Source organism: Barbus barbus, assembly GCF_936440315.1.
Source record: "Barbus barbus genome assembly, chromosome: 13".
NCBI lineage: Eukaryota > Metazoa > Chordata > Actinopteri > Cypriniformes > Cyprinidae > Barbus > Barbus barbus.
This window is the reverse complement of record NC_136741.1, coordinates 23,480,836-23,494,568: the sequence shown is the minus strand read 5'-3', so window position 1 is coordinate 23,494,568 and position 13,733 is coordinate 23,480,836. Positions and strand designations below refer to the sequence as shown.

At 36.2% G+C, this 13,733-nt stretch overlaps 1 protein-coding gene across 2 annotated transcripts; it reads left to right on the top strand.

Annotated features, from left to right (window-relative positions):
* Nucleotides 1-1,079: 1,079 nt before the first annotated feature.
* Nucleotides 1,080-11,221, top strand: LOC306878653 (sodium- and chloride-dependent GABA transporter 2-like). Of its 2 annotated transcripts, XM_079431120.1 has the most exons (16): nt 1,082-1,302; nt 1,435-1,539; nt 3,532-3,731; nt 3,870-4,004; nt 4,841-4,981; nt 5,073-5,160; nt 6,275-6,407; nt 6,579-6,713; nt 7,328-7,431; nt 7,618-7,742; nt 7,828-7,940; nt 8,198-8,335; nt 8,505-8,607; nt 9,048-9,148; nt 9,277-9,447; nt 9,536-11,221. In XM_079431120.1, the coding sequence occupies exons 2-16, from the start codon at nt 1,517-1,519 to the stop codon at nt 9,605-9,607; spliced, it is 1,782 nt and encodes a 593-aa protein (XP_079287246.1). In that variant the 5' UTR covers nt 1,082-1,302; nt 1,435-1,516; the 3' UTR covers nt 9,608-11,221. The 2 variants fall into 2 exon arrangements, with proteins under 2 accessions (XP_079287247.1, XP_079287246.1); XM_079431121.1 differs by lacking the exon at nt 3,532-3,731 and having other exon boundaries at nt 1,080-1,302; nt 9,536-11,212.
* The last annotated feature ends 2,512 nt before the right edge of the window (nt 11,222-13,733 follow it).

Here is a 13,733-nt window from a genome sequence, read left to right as displayed (position 1 = left end):
TTTCAAACATACACTGACTCAGGTTGTCTCTTGTTTGCAGACGATCTCCTGCATAAAATGCAATTCTTACTAATTAAAAAAATTACAAGATGTAAACGTAACCAACATGTTTCTAAAAACAAATTCCACCTAGCCGTGTCTAGATGGTAACCCTCGTACTTATTTGCTACTGTCAAACATCAAATTTACGCTTGTAGCTAACCACCGGCTAGATAAAAATAGTTTCAACAGTATGAGGAAGACACACAAAAATAAGCTGCAGGGGCTCTGCTCTTTCTCAAAGTAAGTGAGAAAGGTTTAATCCAGGGGTGCCCAAACTCAGTCCTGGAGGGCCGGTGTCCTGCATGTTTTAGCTCCAACTTGCCTCAACACACCTGCTAGGAAGTTTCTAGTATGCCTAGTAAGAGCTTGATTAGCTGGTTCATGTGTGTTTAATTGGGGTTGGAGGAGCTAAACTCTGCAGGACACCGGCCCTCCAGGACCGAGTTCGGGCACCACTGGTTTAATCTCTGGAAGGACAGAGCAATGACAAGTTCAGAGAAAGAACTGTATTTATTTGCATGATTGTATTACAGATGTATTTTTTATGTATTTGATTGATTTCCCTCTGCAGAACCAGGTTTATTAACTAGACACGACTGTGGACCCGTGTCGAAACAGGTTTCTGCAGTAAAACCCGGAGTGGAACTCCTGTGACTGATTTTCAGAACGTTGGAGGGGAAATCAATCGCTCCGTTCCATTCTACCGTGTTCCAGACCAGATGAAGGTCTGCGTTGCTTGGTGACCAAAAGTTTGATGCTTTGCTTCTTTTGGAACTATTTTCGTTTGCGGAAGAAATAATATACAAAAAATATATAACACATCGTGCTCGAATAATATTGCATAATTATTGCTGGATGCCTATCTGCATTAATAAAAATGATAACAGATTATCAAACAGAGTTGTTTATTCGTGTTAAGTGATACCCCTTATGATTTGACGCAATGTGGCGATAAAAATGACAAGATGAACGTATTTAGAAACATGCAGTAATTTATTGCTATACAAGTTGCTGAGCTATAAGCCCCGCCTTAAGACACACACTCACACGGCCAAATACAAACACACACACACACATGTGATTCTACACTCTCGGTTCTTCTGTATGGACTCGTTTCCCTTTACGAGAGGAGGAGGGTGTGAGAGGGGTGGGCTTCAGCGACTGTATTATAACGACCGAATCACTCTGAATTAAGCATAACTTCATGGTCGAGGTAAACGCGGTAGACTTCCTGAACTTTTGACTAGTCGCCTCCATCAGGTAACACAGCTCTATAGCTTTTGTTATCGGTCTACATTGTTTCCACTGCTTTCTAATTTACTGAAGAGGTTCAATTGAGCGCTGAGATTAACTGCGTAGTTGAACCGTTTTCTATCTGGTTTTTGTTTTTAGAAGTATTTCACTTGGCACCCGGCATCTCCTCAGCGTGGGTTGAAGAGCACAAGTGTTCGCTGCTGAATGTAGGCCAAAGGTCATGAACAAAAGAGCAATAACTGAGTAAGTTTCCTCCTCCTCTGTATGCAGATCATCAGGGACAGTGTCTCTGCTCCGTGACGATAAATAGTTCGTGCGTCAAGGTTGCTTCAAGTGCTGCTTGTGGTTATAATTAAACATATACAGACAGGTTATTTAACAAATGAATACGTATGACTTTGTGTTTAACCTGCCTCATCCTAGTTAACATGCCACCTGTCACAATAAAATGAAAATACTGTATCACAAGAATTTAATATTTGTATTCATATATATGTATATGTATATAAATATTTTATTTTTGAATTGTCAAAATATATTTAAAAATAAAAAATATTTTTACAAATGTCATTTTGATATTTATTTTTCAGTTTTAGTCACACGCAAGAAGACTTTTTTTTTATGTTGTTCCATTTGACCTAAGACATGCCTTTTCTCTAAAAGGTAAATAATAGTAATAATTAATAAATAAATGACCTTGAAACACAGTCCTGAGGGTCTGAACGGGACCACTTTTGTCACATGACAAAAAAATCATGGCTTGTTACTTTGATTTGACGTTTTTATATTTTTTTTGTTATATTAATAATGTTTTAAAACAAAATAGTTTAACTGTTTTAAAAAATTTTTTAAAGAAATAATAAATTGTGCCAAAAACCAACAACTTTTTTTTTTTACAATCTCCAAACAGTTACACCACCTAAAAATATCAAAACATAGACAAAAAAGACTTCATAGAAGACTTTTTTGTTTGTTTCTTTAAATTGCAACTTTAATATACTTTTGAATTTATTTAGAGCAATACCTGACACATACAAGTTGCAATGATGTTGAACATGTATGTCAAATGTGTTTAATACAGGCTGTCAAGACTTTGATATTGTCAAGATATTGTCTTTTTTCACCAAGAATATTTTATCCACATGACCATTTGGTAGTATAACGAAAACAAAATTTATCATAACTTTAAGATCACCAGTGTGACATTATTTTAGCTTAACAAATGATTATTTCAAAAAATTATTTAATAGTGAGAAATAGTGAAAATGTACATTCTTTTTTTATTATATATCATCTCCATGCACCCCCTGGAGTATCTTCATTGACCCAAGGTGTCAATGGGATCATTAAGAAACTATAGCGGTCTGTTAAATTTTCTTCACATATTATAAGGGTCACAGCACAAGAAATGAGGACAAGAGAAGGGAATGTGACTAAGCACCCAGCAGTGCCTCCTGTTTTGGGGACACAAGATTATTTCAGCTGTGAGGGGTTGGGCAAACAGCATGTACCCATTGCCCTCTACATTTAATAAAAAAAAAAAAAACCTTGACTAGATTATTTTTACTCTACCAACAAATTCTAATTGAGAACAAAAATGTTTTTACTTTAGATTAAATATGAACTCTGCAGTCTGTCTTATCAATTTTTGTTTTAGACACACAAGGCTATATGTCTGGGCCAACATTTAGTTTGTAAAGAATGGTATGGTCTTCAAAAGTAACTGAAGAAGCTATTTTGAGATAATATACAAACAGTGACAAATGCATTTAAATATAGGTGTGAATTATAGCTTTGACTTTATAAGAAAATTTGAGTGTGTATTCTTCCAAAGATTATGCCCAACTTTAATGGAAAATCATTTGTTTCAACAATAGAATCTGGTGTTTCAATAAATGTCTCTAGTCAAATCCATTGTGGCAAATATGTTCTTATCTAGCTATATCACACTAAAAGGTAAATGCAAAAAATTAAGACCAGCCACAAAGGTGTGGTCAATGTCTGTCACACTGCTTTGGAAAAGTGGTAACTTGTTCTAACTTTGAAGATCATTATTTGAAAGCCTCACTGCTGGTGTAAGAGCTGGAACAACCAGATGGGACTGAACAAAGACCAATTGCTGTTTTTGATCTTTACGTGTTTCAGTTACCGCTCTGTTCTAAACTTTGTTTGTGCTTCTCTGCCATCAATGTTTTGACAGATGGTTGCTTTTTTTTTTTTTTTTTTTTTTTGCAGTGACATGGAAATGCAGCATGATCTAGATTTGCAGTTTAAACTGGCTTATCCAGATTCAGAAAGAATAAACACAGGCATTAAAACCCGAGTGAGAGGCCAGTGGTCCAGCAAAGTGGAGTTTATCTTAGCTGTTGCTGGCCAGATCATTGGTTTGGGAAATGTGTGGAGATTTCCATATCTGTGTTACAAGAATGGAGGAGGTTTGTATTATTGTTTTACTATATTACTGTGAGCTCTATTTAAAAATCCAGTAGAACGAGTTCAATGTTTTTTTTGTTTTTTGGCCTAGTGTGGTGAACATAAACTTTCTAAGAACAGCTACGTTTTTCTGTTTTTAGGAGTGTTTTTCATTCCATATGTGGTCTTTCTGTTTGCCTGCGGCATTCCTCTTTTTCTTATGGAGACTGCTTTGGGTCAGTACACCAGCCAAGGGTCTGTTACCTGTTGGAGGAAGATCTGCCCACTATTTGAAGGTTAGTTTTCATTCTTCACTTTTAATGTCATTGTTAATGTACAATAGAGTAAATGTTGTATGTGAACCACAGTGCTGTAAAATTAGATGTGTGTACTGTGTAGTAAACATGTTGTGTAGATTAGTGGTTTAGTAGACACCCAGCAAAATTTTATAAATTTTATCATAGGAGTATGTTTAAATAACTTATGAACATATTCCTTATCTAATGGGTCAGCATCCTCTATTTATGCTTTCAAAATTTGTTTTGCTTTCTTGAAGTATCATCTATTCTAATGACTCCATATTTACAGAAAATGTCAGGATGAAAACTGCACACGCAAAAAATCTGAGAAATTTGATTATTATTATTAAATGTGATTATTATTTTGTGGAATATTATTGTATTTTACGAAATACAATAATATTCAACAAAATATCTATTACTTATCCAAAGTTAAGCTTCAAAAATAGAACAAAAACAAAAAAAATTCATTCGAATGAGGTTAAAAGCTTTTTGCTCTCACGCCTGCCTTTCATTTCTCAATCTTATTCCCAAATCCCAAAATAAGTCACCTATAAATAATTCATTTGTTCAATAAGTTTGTGGTTCGTAATTCCAAGTCAAGCAATAGGCATAAATTAAATTGGTGTTTCATGTTCAAAGATTTTGTTAATTCATAATTCATCAAATTCATAATTATTGAACTTTTACTTGCATGACAGTATGTAATATGGATCTCTCCAACACATTTAAGATAAACATCAAACACAGGCTGTTTTAAAAGGCTGATCTGTTATTGTCAGCAAAAGAAACATCCTAAAAGGGGTTAACTGTTTTGGCTTGCTTTTCTTTAGGTCTGGGTTATGGGAGTCAGGTGGTTGTCTTCTATTCCAGTGCCTACTACATCATCATTTTGGCCTGGGCTTTCTTCTATCTCTTCTCTTCTTTTAGTGGTGAACTGCCATGGGCTAGCTGCAGGAACTGGTGGAATTCAGGTATGTTATAAAACTAGTTAGTGTGGGAAAAGTTTTAATTATTGAATAGATCATGCTTTTTTAGACACAACTATTCCCTTCATCCTTACAGAGAACTGTGTTGAGTTTGACCGAATTGGAGGAACAAGAAACCTGAGCTTTATGGAAAATGCATCATCGCCTGTTAAAGAATTTTGGGAGTAAGTTTATAAAACCCCCAAATGTTAGTTAGTTAGTATTAGTTTGTTTGGTTGTTTGTTTGTTTAAAATAAGCTTAAACGTTTAGTGCCTTTCAGGAATTCACTGTGAGTCCTGAAGGTTCTATATTGAATATAAAACTTTCCACTTATGCTCTGCTTTAATAATTAACTATGGTGAAATCACATTATAAAATCACATTTATAATAATTTGAAAGTGCAAGTAGTGCAAGTATAATTCATTTAAAGTGATAGTTCACCCATAAATGAAAATTACCCCATCATTTACTCACCGTCAAGCCATACTAGGTGTATATGACTTTCTTCTTTCAGACAAATACCATCTGATTTATATTAAAAATGTCCTAGCTCTTCCAAGCTTTATAATGGTGGTGAATGCATGGTGTTTGAGATTTTGAAACAAAATAAATGCATCCTTCCATCGACAAAAGTGCTCCATGTGGCTCCGGGGGTTTAATAAAGACCTTCTGAAGTGATGCGATTGTGTAAGAAAAATATCCACATTTAAAACTTTTAAGACTAAAGTCGTACGTGCATTCATGAAAGAGTGGCTTGTATCGAAATCCTCCAACCAGTGTTTTGTTTTGCTTTCTCCTCTGCGCTTCTGCATTCGTCTGGAGCTTACGCTATGCTTACATCCTACGTCATCCGTCGGAATGCTACTCTCTCGCAAACGTGAGTACGACAGTTAGCGAAAGCTAGAGATAACGGTTTATAAGTTTTAAATATGGATATTTTTCTTACACAAACGCATCGATTCACTTCAAAATTCACCCCCCAGAGCTGTCTAGCACTTTTTATGATGGAAAGATGCACTGTTCGCTTCGAAATCTCAACCACTATTCACTGCCGTTATAAAGCTTGGAAGAGCCAGGACATTTTTTAATATAACTCCAATTGTATTCGTCTGAAAAAAGAAAGTCATATACACCTAGAGTGGCTTGAGGATGAGTAAATCATGGGATAATTTTCATTTTTGGGTGAACTATCCCTTTAAATACCAAAAGTGTAATAATATTAAATGCAAGTGTAATTATTGTTGATGCATGAATTTGGAAATAAAGTTATGAGAAATACAGAGAATGTATTTTGTAGGAGGCGAGTATTGAAAATAACTGGAAGTGTGAATGAGCTGGGCAGTTTGAGATGGGAGCTGGCTCTGTGTCTCCTGCTGGCCTGGATCATTTGCTACTTCTGTGTGTGGAAAGGAGTGAAGTCCACTGGCAAGGTGAGAACTAACTGAAAAGGCACTTTTCAGGCTCAGTGGAGATGTTACTTCAGTTCTCATGTAGGCTGTTTGTCATTAGATTATTAACATAGTCCAGTTAATACTGTTACATAGATTTAAATCAGGTACGCTGGATTTTAAAACGGGAGTGCCCTTGTCTTTATTTTTCAGGTTGTGTATTTCACTGCTACATTTCCATATGTTATGCTGCTGGTGCTTCTGATTCGAGGTGTTACGTTGCCTGGAGCCATTGATGGCATCACATTCTACCTTTACCCAAACCCAGCACGCCTTACAGACCCACAGGTAGGCAAATCTTAAGTCTCATATGAGTGGTGATGGCAGTAGATGATTAAGCATTTTTCCACTTAAAGACATTTGCAACTAAAGAAATGAATAGGACTTTGGTCAGTACTTTTGTTTACAACGATGTACACTTACATGACCATCAGACCAGTCAAATCAGTGGCCTAGAAAAACTAGTTCCCCTTTCACGATGGCCACATTATTGAGATCACACGACCGGTCTGATGTTACTCATTTAACTTGCTTATTTTGCGAGTTTATTATTGGACATCTTTAGTTGAGGAATAAATTAATAACAGATTTTCTGGTGAATAGTGTCCTATGTGAAGATGCATCCACATCTGTCAGTGCCACTATAATGGTACAAGACTATTGTTTTATCAGCCAGTGACACAAAAATACTTGGCGCTTATAGTAAGAAATTATTTGGCCAACTGATCAAGCTTTTGAAATAACTAATAACTAAATAACGAATCATTAGTGAAAGAAAATCATTCAGAAACATAACTTGGATGTTTCTGAGTGTAACCAGACCAGACCCTTCATGTATCATGTGTTGCTAAATACCTAATGGATTGGTCAGTAGTTGTGAACTTGCCTTCTATTGTCTTTAGGTATGGATGGATGCTGGAACACAAATTTTTTACTCTTACGCTCTCTGCATTGGGTGCCTTACAGCTTTGGGAAGCTACAATAAATACAACAACAACTGCTACAAGTATGCAAACCCATTGTCATGAGAAATCGCATTAAATTCAGTTTACATTTAAAGAAGTATTTGTGGAGGCGATAGATGTTCTTATCTGTATATATGCAGGATTAAATAACAGAAGTACATTATGCAGTCGAACATTACATTCGCTGTGATGGGTTTTGAAAGCATGCTTTGTTTTTCTGCTTGTAGAGATTGTGTTTACCTGTGCCTCCTGAACAGTGGAACCAGTTTTGTAGCTGGCTTTGCCATCTTTTCAGTTTTGGGCTTCATGGCCTACGAACAGGGGGTCGATATCTCAATGGTAGCAGAGTCAGGTAACTTAAACAACAGTGTCTTCTTTATGTGATGTCCTTTATGTCATTTCCTACACATTAAGTCTCAATTTACTTGTTTTGCCAGGTCCTGGTTTGGCCTTCATTGCATATCCACGAGCTGTAGCTATGATGCCTCTGTCTCAGCTGTGGTCCATATGTTTCTTCCTCATGATTATTCTGCTGGGGCTTGACAGTGAGGTGAGAGCACATCATCTCTCAAGTACATGATGTGTTTGACTGTGTGAAAATTTCAGTTAGGTTTTTATTAACTACTGCCCAGATGAAGCTATTTAACATAGCAGATATGTTCATATACTATATCCTGTTAAAAAGTACCCTTTGTTCATGTCTTTTGTGCATGCAGTGTACTTGCAGTAAAGGTGTTATGTAACTTTCTCAGGGCAGTACTACATTAAAAACAAAACACTGTCATTACACCTCATTCTATTTTTCAGTTTGTGGGTTTGGAATCTTTCATGACAGCCATAACAGACATGAACTCCGACTTCTTCCTCCAAGGACATCGTCGTAAACTATTCCTCCTCCTTATTTGTGTGGGCTGCTTCCTTGTTGGCCTCCTTATGGTAACCGAGGTGATTATTTTCATAATTTGGACATTTCTGTGGATTTATTTTGTTTTCAATCAATTTGAATGTTTGATCATTGTTTTTCATCTGTCTAAATTAAACCACTTAATGACTAATGTAAAAATCTGAGATTTGAGCTCTGATCAATGTGATCTTTTTTGCATTGATTCAATAGGGTGGCCTGTATATCTTCCAATTATTTGATTACTATTCCTGCAGTGGAATGACCCTCCTCCTATTTGCCATTGCACAGTCAATATGTATTGGCTGGTTTTATGGTGAGTAATAATACTGAATCGGCACTTAAGAACACAGAAGTTGTATAAAAAAGTATTTAAAACCTTTTAATACCTTGCACAACTGAATATTATTTTTTCAAAGATAGTACAGCTTTTCTAATATGCTAAACTACAACTCTACCAGAGTAATTGGTGCATTAAGTGCCTTCTTCAAGGACACTTGTGGTGCTACAGTCACCTTTATGTAAAAGCTGCAGCTTTTGTGTTGTTAGCCACGATTTTCTAGCAAAGCCACCACCATGCTTCAGCTTCATGTTTATAGTAAAGTTCGGTCATGTGTCATAAACAATAAGAACTGAGCATAAAACTGGTAAACAGTCTTTTAATATGCGCAGGTAATTTACTTGGTCACTTCATCCTTATTTTTTTGTGTATGATCTCCTCTAAGACCTCTGATTCCAATCTCTCTGGTTTTTCAGGTGCTGATCGTCTGTATGAAAATATTGTAGACATGATCGGTTATCGTCCTTTGACACTAATGAAATACTCTTGGAAATATATCACTCCTATTGTGTGTATAGTAAGTGCATGATTTACTCATTCACTGGTCACATTAAGCAAAAAATACAGTGATATTCTAGTTCTCCACCAAAGTAATAATTTTATTTATGAACAACATTAATTCATTACACGTCTTTGCTTCTTTAGGGGACATTTGTCTTCTCTTTGGTCAAATTCACTCCTCTAAAGTTTAACAACACATTTGAATACCCATGGTGGGGTTATGCTGTTGGCTGGTGGTTCACCCTCTCCTCGACATTGATGGTTCCCATATGGATGATCTATGTCATCCTTATCACTCCTGGTACACTGAAACAGGTAATTCCATGTACGATTTAACCGAAAACAACACTAAGCCATGTTCAAAGGACTGAACTTGCATCTATATGCTTTCACGTTTTTTTAGAGACTGCGTGTCCTTTGCACTCCAGCAAGCGATCTGCCTTTGACATCAGAAAGACAAAAAGAAACCCTGTGACCCCAACAGACAGTACAACATGTCCCATGACTGATAGAGATTGGGGGGAGCATCGTTGGGCTGTATTTTGAACAACTTTTGATATCAGTAATGCATTTGATGATACACATTCTCATGAGATCTTAAGAAGGCACAAACACTAACTGTACTTTACTGTTTTATAAGTTATAGAATTTTACTGACTTAGATCCTCAAATGCAAGCAACTAAATGTGGAATTAAACTAGAAATGAAAAATAAGCTCAACTTCCACGTTCAGCTGTATCTGAGGAAAACTCAGTTTGACGTCATTAAGTGTGATGGCGTAAGCAACTTACTGTATCATAAACATTCACAAGATATCAGTTCTTCTGAAGAAGATAGCAAAAAAAAAAGTTTATTATCATGAGGGCGTGGACCAGCCCCATTTTGGATGGACCAATGTTCATTACAGTTGGTATATGATTAGAAAATGTTGGATGATGTGTTAGAGAGACTAACCAGAGCAGCTCCCTATAACAAACTTTATGCCTTGTAAAAGAAGTACAAGGCACGTTTAGTTCATTTCTATCAAAATTTGTAACAGTATTTTAGAATAGTAACTTTTTTAATGTTTTTAAGGTTAAAGTGTTACAGAAAGTAAATTATGTTGGGGGTTATTATATTACAATATAATAATATTGTAACCGATTCAAGAGAAAAGATCCATCAAGAAAATAGATCCATATTTTGTTAATTAAATCTGCTTAGATGTACAGTCTGTAGTATGTATTCTACAATCTGTTTTAGTCAAATGTGTAATTTAAGGGAATATCTATAGGTCATTTAAGCTTATGTACATTTTTACAACTGATGCTCTAGAAAGGCCAGTGGTTAATGTTCTAATAAATGCTTTGTTCAAATCAACTGCCGAATGACTGAAAATGATTGCTGGTTGAAATATGTTGGTGACAGCAGCTTGTTTTTGCTTTAAAGATTGTTCTGAAGCATCCAAGCAAATATTAAACAACTAGGTGAAAGGTGAAAGCAGGTTGAATTTTTAATTATTGGGTTAAAGTTGTTGCTGTCAGATATCACAGACTGCCAGTACTGCTGTTTTACTGTTTTACTCTTAATGTGATTTATTAATGTCAATTCTTAACATTGTAGTTAATATAATGACAGTCGGTGAAAATCCTATTTGCACTTATTTGCATGACCATTGGAGATTAAAATTATATGCAAGTTAACGGAGAAAGCTAAATCTATATATCATGATAGCGATGGATGGTCAAGTTTAAGTAAGTTTGAAACTTTGCATCATTTTCAAGAATGAAATGGTGCTCTTATAAACAACTATATAACAACTGGGTTAAAGGTTTAAGGCCTCCATTTGCAAATAGACACTCTGGCCAAAAAGGCCACCCAAACACTGTTTGGCAGAGGATGAAAGAGCAGAATGTTTGCACTGCTAAACATCTTTTTCTGGGGAATAGAGGGGAATGGATTTCTTGTGATATGAATTTGTAAAGTGGGCCCAATACAATGTAGATTAATTTGTGAATTATGCCTGTACACACTTTGTTGCTCATACATGCACACAGTTTCTGGTTTCTAACCCAGAATAGTATACGAGTAATAAAATGCCAAAGTGATTAAGATTTTTGCTAAATTGGTTATTTTGAAATAAGCCTTTATTTAAATCATACTAAATATTTTGCTATTTTAAAGTACAGTATCTCACAAAAGTGAGTACACCCCTCACATTTCAGCAACAATTTTAGTATATCTTCTCAAGGGACAATACCACACAAATGAAACTTGGATATATTTTAGAGTAGTCAATGTGCAGCTTGTATAGAAGTACAAATTTACTGTCCTCTAAATATAACTCAACATATAGCCATTATTGTCCAAATAACTGGCAACAAAAATGAGTACATCCTACGTGAACATGTCAAAACTGTGTCGAAAGTGTCAATATTTTGTAGGGGCACCATTGTCATCTAGCACTGCCTTAATCCTCCTGGGCATGGAATTCAGAGCTGCACCAGAGCTGCACAGGTTGTGGCTGGCATCCTCTTCCACTCCTCCACAATGGCATCATGGAGCTGCTGGATGTTATGCTTCTCCACCTTCCGCTTGAGGATGCCCCACATGTGCTCAATAGGGTTCAGGTCTAGAGATTCATACTTGGCCACTCCATCACCTTCAGCTTCATCAGCAAGGCAGTGTTGTCTTGGCGGTGTGTTTGGGGTCGTTATTATGTTGGAAAACTGCCGTTCAGCACAGTTTCTGAAGGGAGGGCATCATCTTCTGCTTCAGAATATCACAGTACATGTTGGAATCCATGTTTCCCTCAATGAACCACAGCTCCCCAGTGCCAGCAGTAGTCATACAGCCCCAGACCATGATGCTACCACCACCATGCTTGACTGTAGGCAAGGCTAAATTTTCTCGGTACTCCTCACCAGGGCGTCGCCACACATGCGGGACACCATCTGAGCCAAACAAGTTTACCTTAGACTCATCAGACCACTGGACATGGTTCCATTAATTCATGCTCTTGGCCAGGTTGTCTTCAGCAAACTGTTTGCAGGCTTTTTTGTGAGCCAGCTTCAGAAGAGGCCTTTCCTTCTGGGACGATGACCATGCAAACCAACTTGTTGCAGTGTGTGGCGTATGGTCTGAGCACCGACAAGCTGACCTTCCACTTCTGCAACCTCTAAAGCAATGCTGGCAGCACTCATGCGTCTGTTTTTTTGAAGCCAGTTTCTGCAGCTGACGCACAGCACGAGGACTCAACTTCTTTGATCGACCCTTGCGAGGCCTTTTCCATCTTGGAAAACCTCTGTATGACCCTGGCCACTGTACTGTAACTCAGTTCCAGGCTGTTACCGAACTTCTTATAGCCTAGGCCATCTTTGTGGTGTTGGGGAATAACAGTTAAAACCCATGGACCAGATATGATGAACAAAGACCAGGAGTCAAATTGCGATTAATTAAAGAAATTTACCGAAGAAGTAGTTTGCAGTTTCATCCGCAGAATTGTCAGCTTTAATACTCGCGATGGAGTTCGCAGACCAACCTGCTTTACAATTCAAAAACACCAGCAATTATATCCTAACAGAGGTTGCTAACTGCATCAATGCATAAGTCATCAAAATTCTGATTGGTTCTAAAACCTAGATAAACTTAGACAATTTCCACATATGGACGCAAGCTTGAAGCATATCTTCTGATGACTATTTTAGTGACAACTGATCAGAGGTCCGACGCAATACGTCTCTCCAAAGATGTATATCTGATATGCTGGACATCTACTGCTATACAAGTTGCACATTGACTACTATAAAATATATCCAGGTTTCATTTCTATAGTATTGTCCCTTGAAAAGATATACTAAAATGATTGCTGAAATATGAGGGGTGTACTCACTTTTGGGAGATACTGTATATGCATAGTGACAATTCTTTAACATTTAACTATTGCCCCTAGTCACTTACAGTTTTTCCAGAGGTGTTTTGTCCCAGATGTGGCGTAAAAGGTCCCTCTAGCGGCTTATATGATAAACTTATTTACTATTACCATAAAAAAAGTTTCGCACGCACGCACGCACACACACACACACACACAACTAAATGTTATAATATTACAAATAACTTTTATACTAATGTTTTCCAAAATAATTAATTTCTGTGATTAATTTTCAGCAGCCATTACTCCAGTCTTCAGTGTCACATGATCCTTCAGAAATCATTCTGATATACTGATTTGGTGCTCAAGAAACTTTATTATTATTAGCAATGTTGAACTGCTTAATAGTTACTTATTTTAATATATATTAATATTTAATATATATTAAGATACTTTTTTCATATAAAAATAAAGTTAAAGATAAAGTTTGAAAGAACAACATTAAAAAAATAAATAAAAAGAAATAAAAAAAAAATTCTAAAAAATTATAAAATAGAAATAAAAAAAAAACTTTAACTTCATAAATGTATTAACTCTTTCTATTTTTTTGTTTTGTTGATTTAATGGGTCCTTGTAAATAAAAGTAATAATTAAAAAAAAAAGTTACCCCAAATTTTCAAACAGTTGTGTACATATTTCTGAAAAGCATGTTTATATGTTCAACTTAAGAGTGTGTAAATGTCTAACGTCA